Source organism: Condylostylus longicornis, unplaced genomic scaffold (assembly GCF_029603195.1).
Source record: "Condylostylus longicornis isolate FDR11 unplaced genomic scaffold, ASM2960319v2 ptg000038l, whole genome shotgun sequence".
NCBI lineage: Eukaryota > Metazoa > Arthropoda > Insecta > Diptera > Dolichopodidae > Condylostylus > Condylostylus longicornis.
This window is the reverse complement of record NW_026578007.1, coordinates 8,671,175-8,686,553: the sequence shown is the minus strand read 5'-3', so window position 1 is coordinate 8,686,553 and position 15,379 is coordinate 8,671,175. Positions and strand designations below refer to the sequence as shown.

At 24.1% G+C, this 15,379-nt stretch overlaps 1 protein-coding gene across 1 annotated transcript in view; it reads right to left on the bottom strand.

Moving 5' to 3' along the window:
• LOC129609133 (ankyrin repeat and BTB/POZ domain-containing protein 2) overlaps positions 1–8,968 on the bottom strand; it is a 31,313-nt gene extending 22,345 nt beyond the window's left edge. Inside the window, exon 1 of the mRNA XM_055521024.1 lies at positions 8,009–8,968. Within this exon, the coding sequence (XP_055376999.1) occupies positions 8,009–8,952 (944 nt within the window). The 5' untranslated portion in view covers positions 8,953–8,968. The remainder of the gene's footprint in view (positions 1–8,008) is intronic.
• Positions 8,969–15,379: the final 6,411 nt, after the last annotated feature.

Below are 15,379 nucleotides of genomic sequence, written 5' to 3'. Positions count from 1 at the left end.
AAACCAAAACAAAAAAAAAACAATTTCCCTTTTACTTTTGCCATCTTTTAAATTGAAGTAAAGAAAAAATTTCCTTACAATTATTATTTTTAAGGTACTAGAGATGGGATGTTTAAATTGTAAAAAAAAAAAAAAACCATAAAAACAAAAATTGTAATTTTATTTTTCACAATATTTCAATTTTAATTCCGACTAGGAAGTCATAAATTTTTCATATAAAATAATAATGGTATGAAATTATTAAAATGGAGAAATAAATAGAAATTGAAAGTAAATTAAATTAAAAGTATAAAAATTGGCGGAAATATCTCATACATTTTTCCATTTTTTGCTTTTTTGAGATGATGTTAATGATGGTTGTAATAAGAGCACATATTCACATTAACATTAATATTTGGGTAAGTTATTAATATGTGTATACAAGTATGTACAAGTATTTTCATTTTTTGATTTTTACAATGTAAATTAATTACGATCACGCACTAAAAATACATGTATTTTTTTGCAAAAAATTTTCATCTAGACGGTGGTGTAGGTGGCAATAACATTTTAGAGTTGCTGTTTTTTTGGGAATTTTAATTAACTATGCTTTTAAAGCAAAAAATAGAAAAAATACAAGTACAATTATCCTAAATTAATGAATTAATTTTTTTTTTTTGTTTTTCACTTGATTACTTGTTTAGTAAGAGTGGGTACTTATGCAATACTTAAAAAATATTTTGAAAGGCAGGATATTTGTAAAAATTTTTTTTGTTTATACTTCACACATTGTGATTGGAGTTGCAAACTGTCAATAATTAATTATGAAATGAATTGTGATAGTAAAATTATTATTAGTGTAATTTCCGGGTAAATATTCAAAAATATCTTAGTAAAAAATAAAATTTATTAAAAGTAAATTTAAATGTATTTTGCAGTTCTTAAATTATTTAATAAAAAAGCCGCATAGTTTAATCTAAAATCTATTAAAATTTGGTTGATTTAGTTGACTTTCTTCCAAAATTTGACCTAGATTCAATTAATAGATAAACCAAATTTCTTTAATTTAAAATCAATAAATGTGTCTTATTTATTAATAGTTCCGAAATTATGGTATATCAACTTATATTGTTGTTTGGCCATGCATATTTTCTTTAAAACAACAGAATTGTCTTCCATAATATTTAAATGCTCAACAAAATGAGTGAAATTAATTTATCAAAATCAAACAAAACAGTTCTGATTTGGTCAACACATAACCGCTTGAAAGGTGCATTATTTAATATAGAAAAATAGAATGTTGTGCGATACAATTATGAAAATGCCCTTTGAACACTTCAAAAATGTTGATTTTGCTCTTAATAGAGATTATGCCATCCGAATTGTTAGTTTAAAAATTTTTATCACATAATTTCATTTGGACAGTTTTTTTCATTTTATGTATTTGAACAGTTTGTATATATATATTTATGGTTTAGCACCTCTATTTCTAATAAACATTATATTTATATTTAACGATTCGGGCGAAATTTTTTGGGAGATCTCAATAACTTTTTAAAATTTAATTGCCAGAAATGTTTAAATTAAAAACATTATAAATTTAAATTTCGACTAAAAGTATTCCATAATTATTTTCAAATATTGGTAATATGATAGTTTGTAATAATAAAGAATCTGATGCGATCAGCACATAACTGAACACAATGTGTATTGTCTAGTTTACCCTGTGTATGTTATGTGTATTCCTTGTTTTAGCAATATAATTCTATTTACTATTACACACTCATCGATTTTGTCAATTTGTTTACATTTTAATCGTAGAGCTTTATTTCAAATATAGGGTAACTAGAAATGTACAGGAAAGAATGATATTTAGGTCATAAATTCAAAAACACTTAAAATTTAATTTTCGCCTAATGGTATGGATAATATTGTAGCAATAATTAAAGATAATATATAGCTATTTCTAAAAAATTTTCAAAGTTTGTAATTATTTATTTCAAAAAAAAATTATGTTTAATTACTGATCATTGTAGCCTCAAAAGTTTTTGGCTTATAGAAATTATAAAATAGGTAAATTATTATTAAAACTCATAGTGCATAATTCTATATAATTAATTTGCTATCTTTATTCTTAAAATTCCATTATGTTTCCATCCAAATTTCTGAATTTTAATATTTTACAATAGCTAATCATTAATTTTACAACATATTGTTTTATTAATTCAAGAGAGTTCAATAATATTATTAATTTTACATATTATGTAGAAACTGTGTAAATAGTTTGAAACATATATAAAAAACCTACTTTACTGAAATAATAAAAAAAAAACCTATTAAAATTTTAATATTATAATGAAAAACTAATTATTTCGTGGGTATTATTAAAAAATTTAATTATTTTAATTAAAATTCATTCGCATTATTATTAACAAAACAGAATTTTTTCTCATCATCCCATACAATTCATAATAATTCATAATGAATTTTAAATATGCAAAGTTTACAGATGACACTCTAAACTGAATTGAATAAAAAATTCCACTTAATAACTTGTAAACTTACTTTTATACCATTGCAAATTAATTAATATAAAATAAAGGGTAATTTTAATGCAAATGCAAAATATTCAAATTTTTTTTTTTTTTCAATTTTCTAAAGAAAGTAAAAGCAAAAATAATCATTAAGATACTTTTAAAACAATTACATATTAGCTTGCAAGTTTAAAGAAAAAATTTATGTAAGCATTTCAAATTCATAAGATTTTAGATGAAAATATGAAAAGAGTTGAGTCATTCATTAACAAGATTCAAGAAAAAACCAAAAGAAAAATCTCGCACAAAAAAAAAAACACACAATGAAAAGAAAAATGAAAATTTACGCGACTTTTTCTCATTGTCACTGTCGTTGTCTTCCATTTGTTTCCACTAAAAAGTCAGCGCCATCATTCTTTGATCTAACATTTTTTTTTTGTTTTCTCATCACATTCTTTGCTTTGTAAATTCTTGAAATTTTGTTTTTGTTATTTAATTGTTTCTATAGCGTAAAAAATAATATTTAATTAAGGATTATTGTCGGTTCCAATTACTTTTTACTTTAAAACTTTATTTTTCCAAAACTATGTGGTTTTTGTTGTATTTCATTTGTAAATACTTTCATAAAATTTGTAAGTAATTCAATGTACTCAAAAATATTACTAATTTATATAAAAAAAAATGTGCTAATTAATTTTTCTGTGTCCATTCATCCATCTATTTTCAAAACTTCTGCATTCTTTTAGGTAAAAAGTAAAATTTTATACTCAAATAATTTATCACTTCCAAAAAATCTATACATACCCAAACTTCTAAAGATTTGGTCCCTGAAAATCGTAAGTACACAAGTATTTTTGCAAGTTTTATGGAATTTATATCAACTTGTCTAAAAATTTGTATGCAAACAAGGTTTTAATCCTATGCAACCTCACAAAAATAGAAATTTCCTTTTTCAACCGTAAATAGTTTAAGTAAGCGCTATATTGCCGGAATTATTATATGAAATTGAGTGTTACTTTGAATTCATATTTGTCAAATTTTAAATTTTACCAACTCTTAAATTTTTAAATTGCTGGGCGTTAATTATTATATTATTTCAATTCAATATTTCAGGTTTTTTCAGGACATTGGGAGATACAATTTTTGAAATTATAAGATATGATATAATTCATCGAACTTCTATAAAATCAAGGAAGTAAAGGTAAATATTTTGTTAACAGAAATTATATTACCTATTTTACATTATTGCCTCTTATAATTTTTATTCCTCCCCTCAATGTATGCAATATGAAAATGCATAATATAAATTGAGTAATGCATATCGAGTTTTCGGTGGAAACGCACTTCTCCGTGGTAAGTCGGTTTTTGTGTGCACGCGCGTATCTCAAGTTCGGCTGAATCGAATTGATCAACTTTTGGGATATGTTAGAACTCGGAGACTGGACTTTTTTCGGGAATGATTTTACATTTTTTCATGTATACAGAAGATATTAAAACAATAAATATTCAAACAATTTCTTTGAAATACTCCAAATTTAGATGTTAAATGAACAATAAACCTATAAATTTTTTGAAAAGATGAGAAACTCGGAAACCGAATTGGCGGCCGATTTTACATTTTTCACTATATCTACGGAACTAGTTGACCGAATATCTTGAGATTTAATATTCCTAATAATAATTTCGGTAGTAAGTTACCGAAATTAACTTTTCAGAGAAAGTGCCACATAGGTGTGAAGAGTGGCTTTGAGTGGCTCTAGGTACGATAACTAAAAGCTTACTTAAAACTTCCGTAAAATTGAAAAGAAGTGGTCAAGAAAAATTTTCATAATGTTCTGTAATATTTTCGCTGAACAACACAATACACATTGCGGTCGGCTATATGCTGATCACAGCAAATTTTTTTAATTGTTTAAGGAAAATGTGCTCCTTTACGAGCCTTTTTAATTTGATTTAAGTACAATTAATGAAATTCTTAATTCATTACTACCCATTAAAGGTTAAAATTTTAAACAATAAAATATAAAATATATTTGATGGCTCCATAGAGAGAAAATAAAAATTTATAATTTATAATACTGTAACCTACGAAGAACCAAGATCGCGAGAAAATAATATTACAATGAATACACACGCAAAAAAAAAAAATGATAAAGACCCTAACCTAAACTTTGAGTTTTATAATGCGGTAGTGTGAATAGGCCCTTTTAGACATGCAAAACAGTTGAGAATTAGAAAAAATGATTTGTTTCTCATTTCATTTATAATCTGCTATACCTTTATTTTAAGGGAATAACGCGTTAAATCTTGAATTTAAATGCCAACAATTTTTAATTTATTTAAAAATTAAAATGAAAGAAAAGGAGTACAGTGCACGCGTTTTCATTTTTGGTTTTTCTCTTAAATTCCACTGTCTTGCATCATATTTTATTTGTTTTACTTTTTTTTGTAACTGATTAAGATCATGCAGTTCACAAAATAATTGTGTGCAAAATGTTATTAAGTTTTTTGATTTGATTTTTTAAAATTGAATAAAATGTAATAAAATCAAATAAAGTAGAAATAAAAAAAAAGATGAAAGTGTGAGAGTTTTCTTCGGTTTTGTTGTATTTAATAATTATTTTTTTTTTTTATTGCAGAATAAATTAAAAATTAAATAATTTTGCGAGAAAATTTTTCACGGTGTCATTGATACTAGCTATAAAGAAAATAAAAGTAAAAGGAAAACTTTTTATTTTATTGTTGAAAATAAAAAATTGAAAAATTTTATCAGATAATGTGGCTAAGATGGTTTTGAAAATTGGGGGACAAAATTACTCTAAACAAAATTAAATTAATGTGCTCTGTGTTTGTCCAGCAATCGCTTTAAGGATCATATACAATTACAATTAAAAAGTTGAAAAAATTATTTGATTTTTAAAATATTTTCACTTTTGAGATCGAATTCTTAAAATTTTTTAATTGTCATGAAATTGTTGTATATTTCATGAAATTCGATAATGGTTTTTATTAAAATATCAAATAGACCGTAGAATATATCATTGAATTCTACAAACTTGAAATTAAACATAAAACAAGACCTTTTCAAATTATTTTTCCTTTACTACAAAACTTGTACTACATTCAGTTTAATTCTTTAATTCATTTGAACTTAAATGAATTTAAGAATTAAACTGAATGTGTAGCATGAATCACACTTTGTCTAACTCATAGAAAACTCATAGAAATTTCATGCGAAAGTAATTACAGAATACCCTGAAAGTCCGAATTTTTTGCAATTTCATAGCCACATATATACAATACTTATAATACTATAAAGGATCCCTACTATCCAGCGGAATTACAAGTAGTTTGTAATTATAACACTTAATTTTTACGAGAATTTCGTCCTATAGCAGTAAAACATACCTATATAAATTATAAACCTATGAATATCTCAAATTTGAAATTTATTTTCGATGAACGTAGACGCTTCTTTTTTTGGAGTTAGAACTATTACAGGCTAAGAAAAGGTTTGAACAGCTTAAAGGGGCAAATTCATTATATTGTCTTAATTGAATTTCCTGTCATGGATATGCTTAAGTGGCCCCCGAAGGATACACTTAGGCCACTTACGCCCATTATGGTATGATAAATATTTTGTACACAACAATTAAAAATTTAAAATTATTAAAAAAAAGAAATTTTCAAAAGTGTCTGTGAATGTTTCGGTTATATCAAATTAAAAATACTTTAATCACAAGCTTAATTTCACAAAATCTTGAAATTAAACTCGAAATCTAATAAATTTTCATCTCTAATTTATTGATAAAAAACTAACTTAACTTTAATTTCACTTTAAGGAAAATTATGCACCCTATAAGAAATTTCCCTTTCAACTAAATTTTTATGAGAGATAAGCCATAAGATTAATGAACAATTTGAAACTGAATAATTTTTTCTCTATAGGATATTCTGCTTAGTTTCTCGTTTTTTCTTTTACAATTACTATTATTTAATAAAATCTTCTTAAAATTTTGGTAATTATTGTGAATGGCATTATTCATTCATCTTATCAATAAATCCAATCTTCTTAAGAAAAAAAAAAAACAGTAAAACAAAAATTATTGTTAATCATTTTAAAGGAGGAAATTTTAAATTTCATTTATAAAAACAGAGACGAAAAAGTAGACATTTTAATTACAGTAATTGTACAGTAATTTTTTCTTTCGTGTAATTATTCGGATTTTGTGTATAAGCACCGAGTGAACTTAAAATTAATTTTTTTCATAATATTACGATATTTCCTGTATAATCACAAATTAAAATATCAAAAAATTTAAATAAAAGAAACAGACATAAAATAATAATTTTCAAAATGGAAATAAAATTTAAATAACACCTATACCTAAGAGTAAGATGGACTGAAATCAGGTGATTATTATTTGATCATTAAATTTGGTAATAAAATTAAGAGATTTATTTCTGTCAATTATTTTCTATTAAAATCATATTTATTGTCAACTTATATAGAAATTTGTTGTTGATTATTACAATCAACTGAACTGCATTATACATATTTGCTACACAGGGTGTTTTTTTTTTTAAGTTAGATAAAACATTAGGAATGATGGATGATGTAAAACTAGCTAATCTAGTGTGGTCAGTTTTTGGAATTAATGATTTACTCAGATAAAACGTCATTATCAAATCGTAATACTTGAGCAACATTTCCGAAAATTTACCTTCAAGTTTTTGTGGTCCATTCACGAAATTTGTAAGTTTTCCAACAAGTTTGTAAGTTGCTAAAATTACCGAATAATTGAGTGAGCCCAATCAATAACAAAATTAACATATTGCTTTGTTTTCTAAAATATGCACTACTTAGTGTGCACTTTATAAACTTATGGAATAATTACACGTTATTCTAATAAGAATTAAGTAATAAGGTCAATGACTCAATGAAGGTCGATACTTTTTCATAATAAATCATTGTTTGTTTTAAAATGTAAATGACATAAATTTCGGGAAAATATAAGGATTTCAACAAAATAGTGGTACGATAGCCATAAAATAAAATCACCTAACAAACAATTTCGGAAAACAAACTTCTCAATTGGACTTCAATATCATTAAATTTGACGAATTTAGATTATTTTTTAAGAAGCAACTTAAAGAGAAGTTATATTGATGCACCAGCGGCGTTTGAATGCTCAGTAGAAACCTCTGTACATTGCACCTATTATTATTGTTTATAAAAAATGGCAAGTAGCTTTCAAAAGGACGTTTGCCCTTTTGCCAAAAGAGATCGGGATTGCATTTATTAATTTAACCATAAATAAAAAAAATTTAAACAAAATCCCAATCTATATGGGACTTGAAAAACACCCTATTCATTAACATATACATTCATAATATAAACTATGCAAATGCAAAAACTATTGTGTATAATTGGGTAATTTACATATAAAAAAAGAGAGACAACAAAATAAAAAATAATTTTTTATAATAATTACCTTCTTGGTTTTGGTCTAACAATTTCATGTGTTGCATCTGTTATACATAATGGACTTAAAGCACCAGCTAAATGTTCAACACCTAATTGATGTCCTGATGATGATGTTTCCCAACTATTATGATGCTGTTGTTGCTGCTGTTGTTGTTGCTGTCTATTACTATTATTATTACTATTACTGCTACTATTAATACTTATATTATTTGTTGTAATTTTATGATTAACATTATTATTACTAATATTTAAATGGCCACCATTTAAAATAATATTTCCATTTATTGATGATGTTATACAACCAGCTGATGATCCTGATACTGATATTGATGCCGATGATGACGATGCTGACGAAGATGATGACGATGATGATGATGATAATGTAGAAGATGATGGAGATAATAAATTTGATGGCGATAATATTTTTGATGATGAAGTAATAATAGTTGGTGTTGCTGTTACAATACTTGTATTATTACTATTATTATTATTATTATTATTACTGTTATGATTGTTATTATTTATATTACAATTATATTTATTATTGCTATTATTTATTGTTATAGGAAGAATTTTATTTGTTGTATAAGGATAAGAATTTGATGTACGATTTGATATTAAACCATTTGTTGTTGCTGTTGTTGTTACTGACGACGATGACGTTATTATATTCTTATTATCTAAAGAATCTCTATTTGATGGTATTACTTTTGTAATGTTTTTCATATTATAATCATTATTATTTTGATTATTTTTATTATTACTATTATTGTTATTAGCACCTGCAGTAATATTATTTGTTATTCTATAATTATTATTATTGCTAGATGATAATATTGCAGCTGAAGTTATAGCAGATGATGATGCAGATGATAATAATTTTGTAGATGATGATGATGATGAAGTTGAAGATGATGGTGATGATGTTGTTGAAATTGATATATTCGACATTGATAATTATGTAATGCCTATATATTTTATAATGGTTAATAAAAATTTAATGACTGTATTTGTTGTAACAAATACGATAGTTATAAATGCCGTAACAATACTGATAATTATAAAGTTGAAAGTAATTGTAATTTTTCATCTTGCTTCCTTTACATCAACAACAATAAGATTTTTTTTTTAATGAGCATGAGGAAATTTTTCTAGAAAATTGTTTCATTTGACAAGACAGATATTTGAAGTATCTATTCTTTTCTTAAAGTTTTACCACATAATTTTAAAAATTTCAAATTAATCATTTGGATTCTGTGATAAATCTGAAATGATAAGATAATTGTTAAATTGTTAAATTAACAGTTATAAATAGTTGATATTTTATAAAATATTTGAATTCTTAAATAATAAGTGTAAATTGCTTATAAACTATTCTTATTCTAAAATGTTCTATTGATCGGAAAAAACGTTTTTAAGAAAAATCATTCACATAAATATTTCAAAGTTATTTGTGCCAAAAAATGTGGTTTTTAACATAACAATTCTGATATTTTATTAATAAAAGAAAGAGAAAACATAATGTAATTTTTAACGCTCTTATTATTAAGGCACTTATTTGCATGTAATTAAACTTAATAATCATAATAAATTGAGCATTGAAATAAGGTAACCTATTTAGAATAATGGCATTTTTAAAAAGTCATAATAAATTGTATGCCAAATTTTAGAAGCAAACAAAGAAAATTTTGTATTCTGGCTAGGTAACAACTGTGAAAAATAATAATTGTACAATTATTAAGTAATAAAAGTTTAAGGCAATTATTTTATATATAAACATAACCATATTTCTGCGGGTAAAATGAACTTATAATTGGTATAATGGTATTATAAGTTATCAGCAGAAATATTTTCATTGGATTGGTATATGTACGGTTGATATAATGTGTGAAGATATTTTGAAATTCTGTTACCATAACATTTCTACCCTTAAATTTGCTTATTTTGGGATAATAAAACTCTTATAAATTCAAAATATTTTTATATGATAACCAAAATATTTAAATTATTTTCAAACTTAAGACGACGTAACTGGCATAACACTAGCATACCATTTTACTTGACATTTTACACTATGCTATTAATATAAAATATTCGTCCTTATTATGGCAATATTATGAGTTATGGCATTTGCAAATATTTTAATTATTTTAATTGCACGTTGAAAATTCAAAGGATTTTGTTTAAAATTTTGTTGTAAAATATCTTAAACAAAATATATCGCTTATACTCGTATAAATACTATACTAATGACTAATGTAGCCACATATTTTTGGTAAGATGTACAGCTTGAAGCTAGTACAATTAAGATTAGTAGAATTAGTACAGATTAAACAGCTCTACATAAAGTATTGTGAATTTTTAACAAAGTTATCCGTATGATTTCGTTTTAGCAACATTTTACATGAAAGTTTTTTTGGTGGGAATGCGAAATAAACCCATATGAATGTAAATGTAAGGCATATAGGGAAATTTTCTTAAAATTTTAAGTTCTGAAAAATTGTTTTGAGCTACTGACGGTAACATAGTAGATGGAGATGTTCGCACATTCCTATTTTCATAGCATAAGTCGATGAATTTATATTTTATTTCTCTCATTTATAATAATCGGAATTTATCGGATCGGAAGATAAAAGTTGTTTATGTATACTTAAATTAGCTTGTATGCTGAATTTCCTATGAATTTTTATTAATGATCATCAGTGAGTCTGTGAATTGTGATTTTTTTTAGATGCCACTAAAACCTAAAATCCATCAGGTTTGCATCTTTCGCCCAGATTCTATCTTACGATTTTGTTTGCGTGGTATAATTCCAACCCAAGTTATGAGACCTCAAAAAACAAAACTACAAAATGTTATTTATAGAAAAAGTAAGTAGAAGTATTCCTATACTTCACTTTCCTTGGCTCGTCTTGACTAAATTTTTAATATCTCTACCTTCCTTAGCGCTATTCACACCCCGTACGTTCAATTACCAAATTTTAAAGTTTTAAATTAAATTTATTTATAAAGTTTTTGTACATTTTTGTAATATTTTTTAAAAAAATTGCAATTGTTAGTATTTTTTACAATAATCTTAAGTAAAAATTTTAACAAATCTGTCCAAGCTTTAGAATCCGAACGTTAATTTCTAATATTAATAAAATCACTCATATTATTCAAAAACAAATATAATTTGTTTCTTCAATATTTCAAAGGTTTCTTTATTCTTATCGATTTATTTATAACACTAACAATATATTTAACACCTTGTTAAAATTTAACACCATTTTCAAATTTGTTTTTAATATCAATAAATTTTTACCAAAACAAGAACTAAGAAAACCAAAAAACACGATTTCAAATAAATTTTCAATTTCTGCTATAAAGTCAAATTAGTTAAGAGTGCCCAATTTTAAGTGGTTGTGGCCTAATAAATTCTTGTAGTTCTATTGTTATTTTCTATAAAATTTATGAGATAAAAATATTCTAATTTTGACTATATATTTTTGCTAATTTAAGTAATAATTTACTTACCATTAATAAAAATATTAAACAACAAATTTGGAACAAACCTCTAAGAATTTGAAATAAAATGAAAAAGAGAACGTAAAATTGAAGCGCCTCTAACGGAAATTTTATTTCTAATTTAATGTAATGGCGATTGTTTTGTTTTTTCATTTTTTTCTTTTCAATTTCAATAAATTTTCTTTTCAATTTGGTTAATAACAATAATAATAACAATAAATTGGAATTTTATTTTTATAATCTAAAAATATTGGTTAAAAGGTAAATAACCAATAACAATAAGACATAAGCTTTAATGTTCCTTTTGTCATTTTTAGCGGGAATATTCGCGCATATTTGGTGTGAATTCACGGTTATTTTTTATTTTATTATTTTTATTGTTTTAAAAATATATGCTAATAGACAAATTTGTTTATTAAAAAAGCTGAAAATATTTGTTTTTTTGAAATGAATGCACATTAAATTAAATTTTACGTTTATGAGATTCTCGATTACATGGTAAAAGTTTCTAGTAGAAATGAAGGTTATACTTAAATAGGACTATGCCGTAAATAGAGCTAAATATGGAAATTTTCACGAGTAATCATAATTAAGAATTTGATATTTAATGAAATTTTATTAAGTGATTTATAAGCATTTCTTTTCAATAAAAAATTTATTGTTAATCCAAAATGGAGAAAAAAAAAACAAAGTTATCCAATTATTTTTCGGATATAACTTTTCATATACAACCATAAATGCGGAAATATTTGTATATACATAGATATTAAAAAGTTTTCGACCATTAAAATAAAAATTTCTTATTTAACCTTAAACAATAGAAAAATTATTAGAAATAAGGTAAATTAAATTCAAATTATAAATTTTGACAGAAAATTAATATTTTAAAGAAGTTTTTTGATAATTTTCGGCCCCGTTTTTCAGTTATGCAACTCAGATGACTGCCAAATTTTAAAAATTTATAGATATCTATAGAGATATAATTATCTTACCTGATTTTATATCAGGATTTGAAAATAGAAAATTGAAATTTACCCGATTTTTGTATAGCTGTAATGGTAGGCACATTCAATATTCAACTTTCAGCCCAAATTTTCAGTCGTTAATGACCTAATTGAACAATCGTTTAATACTTGCAACTTAAATATAAAGTTTAATAAATAATTAAATTAATAATCCCAAATAATATAATTCTTGAACATAAATAACACCAAAATTAAAATTACCCAGAGTTATTTAAAATAAAATTTAGTCCAAGTTTTTCTCAATACCATCCAAAATACCTTAGTATTTTTTTAATAAAAATATTAATATGACATTTTGTAAACGTGTGCACAATTATACATATATTTTGACTATCCTGAAAGTCTTAATGAAATGGCTGCAGTGATTCTAATGTAGTTGTCATACAGCTTTAAAAGCTCAACTTAAATTATTTAATAGACTAGCCATTATAATCAGATTGTTATCGTGTAGGGTGAATTTGAGTTATTGAAGATCGACTGAAACGTTTTTGTTTAATTTAATCGAGTGTCTTTTGGTTTTGAAGGCGAATAGCCTTTTGAATTCTCAAATCTTTATTGCTATTAAAGACTATTCATGAAAATGATTAATATGTTAAAATTTAAATTATTTAAAACATGTAATTTACATTTATATATGGTTTTTCACACTTTTGCACTACAACGCCTTAAAGTAGGCAATGTTCGTTTGTTTTTTCTTTATATTAATTCTTGGTTTTTTCAATTTTGCTAGCTGGCTAGTTTTTAAATTAATAATCTAAATTCACAAAGAGAAAAAAAAAATCAAAATTAATGAGGAAATTTCAAAATATTTTTTAAAATTTCAAATTTTTGTGACAATTTTTTGACATTTAACATTCTTTTTTCTTATTTATTACCTGATATTTTTTTTTGCCATCTGTTTAATATTTTGTAAAATGTGTGTATATTTTTTTTTTCTTAATTTTTGAATAATTTATGATAAACAGTAATTGGATAGGTTTTTTTTTTATTATTTTATTGTTATCATTGTTGAAAATTATGTTCTACGAGTATAAAAAGTTTCTTATCTTGTTTTTTTCAGTTTTTTTATTATTTTGTATATTTTAATATTTGCATTTTTAATAGAAATTAATTTTAAATAATTTATGTTTTTTGTTTATTTCTGTTTTTGTGTTAATAATAATAAAAGTAAATAATATAAGAGTGAGAAAAAAAAATATTTTTATTGTATTGCTATTATAGTTGACCTAAAATCGCTATAATCTACATATACTCGTATATTGACGGTTTAGTGCTTGTTTCGGGCAAACGCCATTTAATTTTTTTAATGTTTTTTTCGTATTAAGCATGTTTTTTAGTATTTCTGGGGGTGATTTTTCATAATTTCAAACTAGATTTGCCCTGTATTTAAAAAGTGTTGGAATATTTTATTTTTCAACGCAGAGTATAGTTTTAAAATTAAATATTCGGATAATTCCAAATTGGTTTGGAAAATTCCATGATAGTACAACGAAAAATTTCTGACTTATATTGAACTAATAAAATAGGAATAATAAAATACATTATAATTTTATAGTGAAAAATTCTTTTAAATATTATTAAAGCAGTCTATGAATAAACTTTAAAATTTCAAGTGTTATTCCTCAAAATCTGGTCTATTGTACTTATCCGAAATATGCACTAAGTCCATCATACGTATATGTATGTACTAGCGTATTTTTGCTATTTTAAAAGTCAATTCGATCCGGTGTCTCTTTTGTATTTCTTTTATTGTATTCTTTCATATACTATAGTTGTTAACTCTTATATTTTTTAAACTTTTTTTTTAGAAATTTATTCACAATTCATATTAGAAAATCACAAAAATTTGTCAAATTTCTTTTATGAATCATTAACCATTAGCTTTACCAATATACAATAGCATACGCATTTATACAAATTTTTATATTTTAAAAACAAATTTGAAGAAAATAGAGAAGATTTGTAATAATATGAGAAAAGAAAGAAAATATCAACAATAAAAATGTAAGAGCTTCTTAATAAATCTTTTATATATTTAAATTTAAAATAAAAACACTTAAAATTATGAATAATTTTTAAGGAAAAAAGAAAATTTTTTGTTATCACAAAAATCTATGAATTGATATATTTTTTTATATTGTGTCAAATTACTATAAAAAAATACTATAAAAATGCTAAAATGTAATTCAATACACACACATAAAACATTTATATGGGGAGAGTTTGACAGCTCATCAATAATTTAGCTTTATTGCACCTGCTTGAGATTTCTTGTTCATAAATTTTTACATAATATTAAAAAAATGTGACAATTATATTATAACAATTAAGAGAGGATTAAGTATAATTACTCTGCTTAAATGATTGTGCGAGAAGAGAAAATTTTTAACATAAAGTTCTCACGTTGATAAAAGATGATAAATTTAGCTATGACTAGTTAATTTAAATTGTCGAAGAATATAGGTTTGAGAAGCATCAGCCCTTAAATAGAAACCAAATTGCTATTTAAATTATTGTAATATTATAATAAATTTACTTCGATCGTATCTTGCGCATGTACATATGAATGAAAATTACATGATTTTCGAAATATGAAAGAATTTTTATAATTTTCAGTTAAAATTTACCGTTATCTAAAATCCTTTTTTTCCAAAATTTTGATGTCGTTTTCCTTTTACACCGTACGTTGTAAGAGCCTGAAATTTTAGCAACTTTTAGATATTCATAAATAGTTTGTTTCGTTAAAAGAAAATTTTTTCTCATTTCCACCACCCTCTCTAAAATTATCGCCTCTAAAAATTTGTAAAATTTGAACTTTTGGCGCCTTATATTTCTGAAACCGCAAG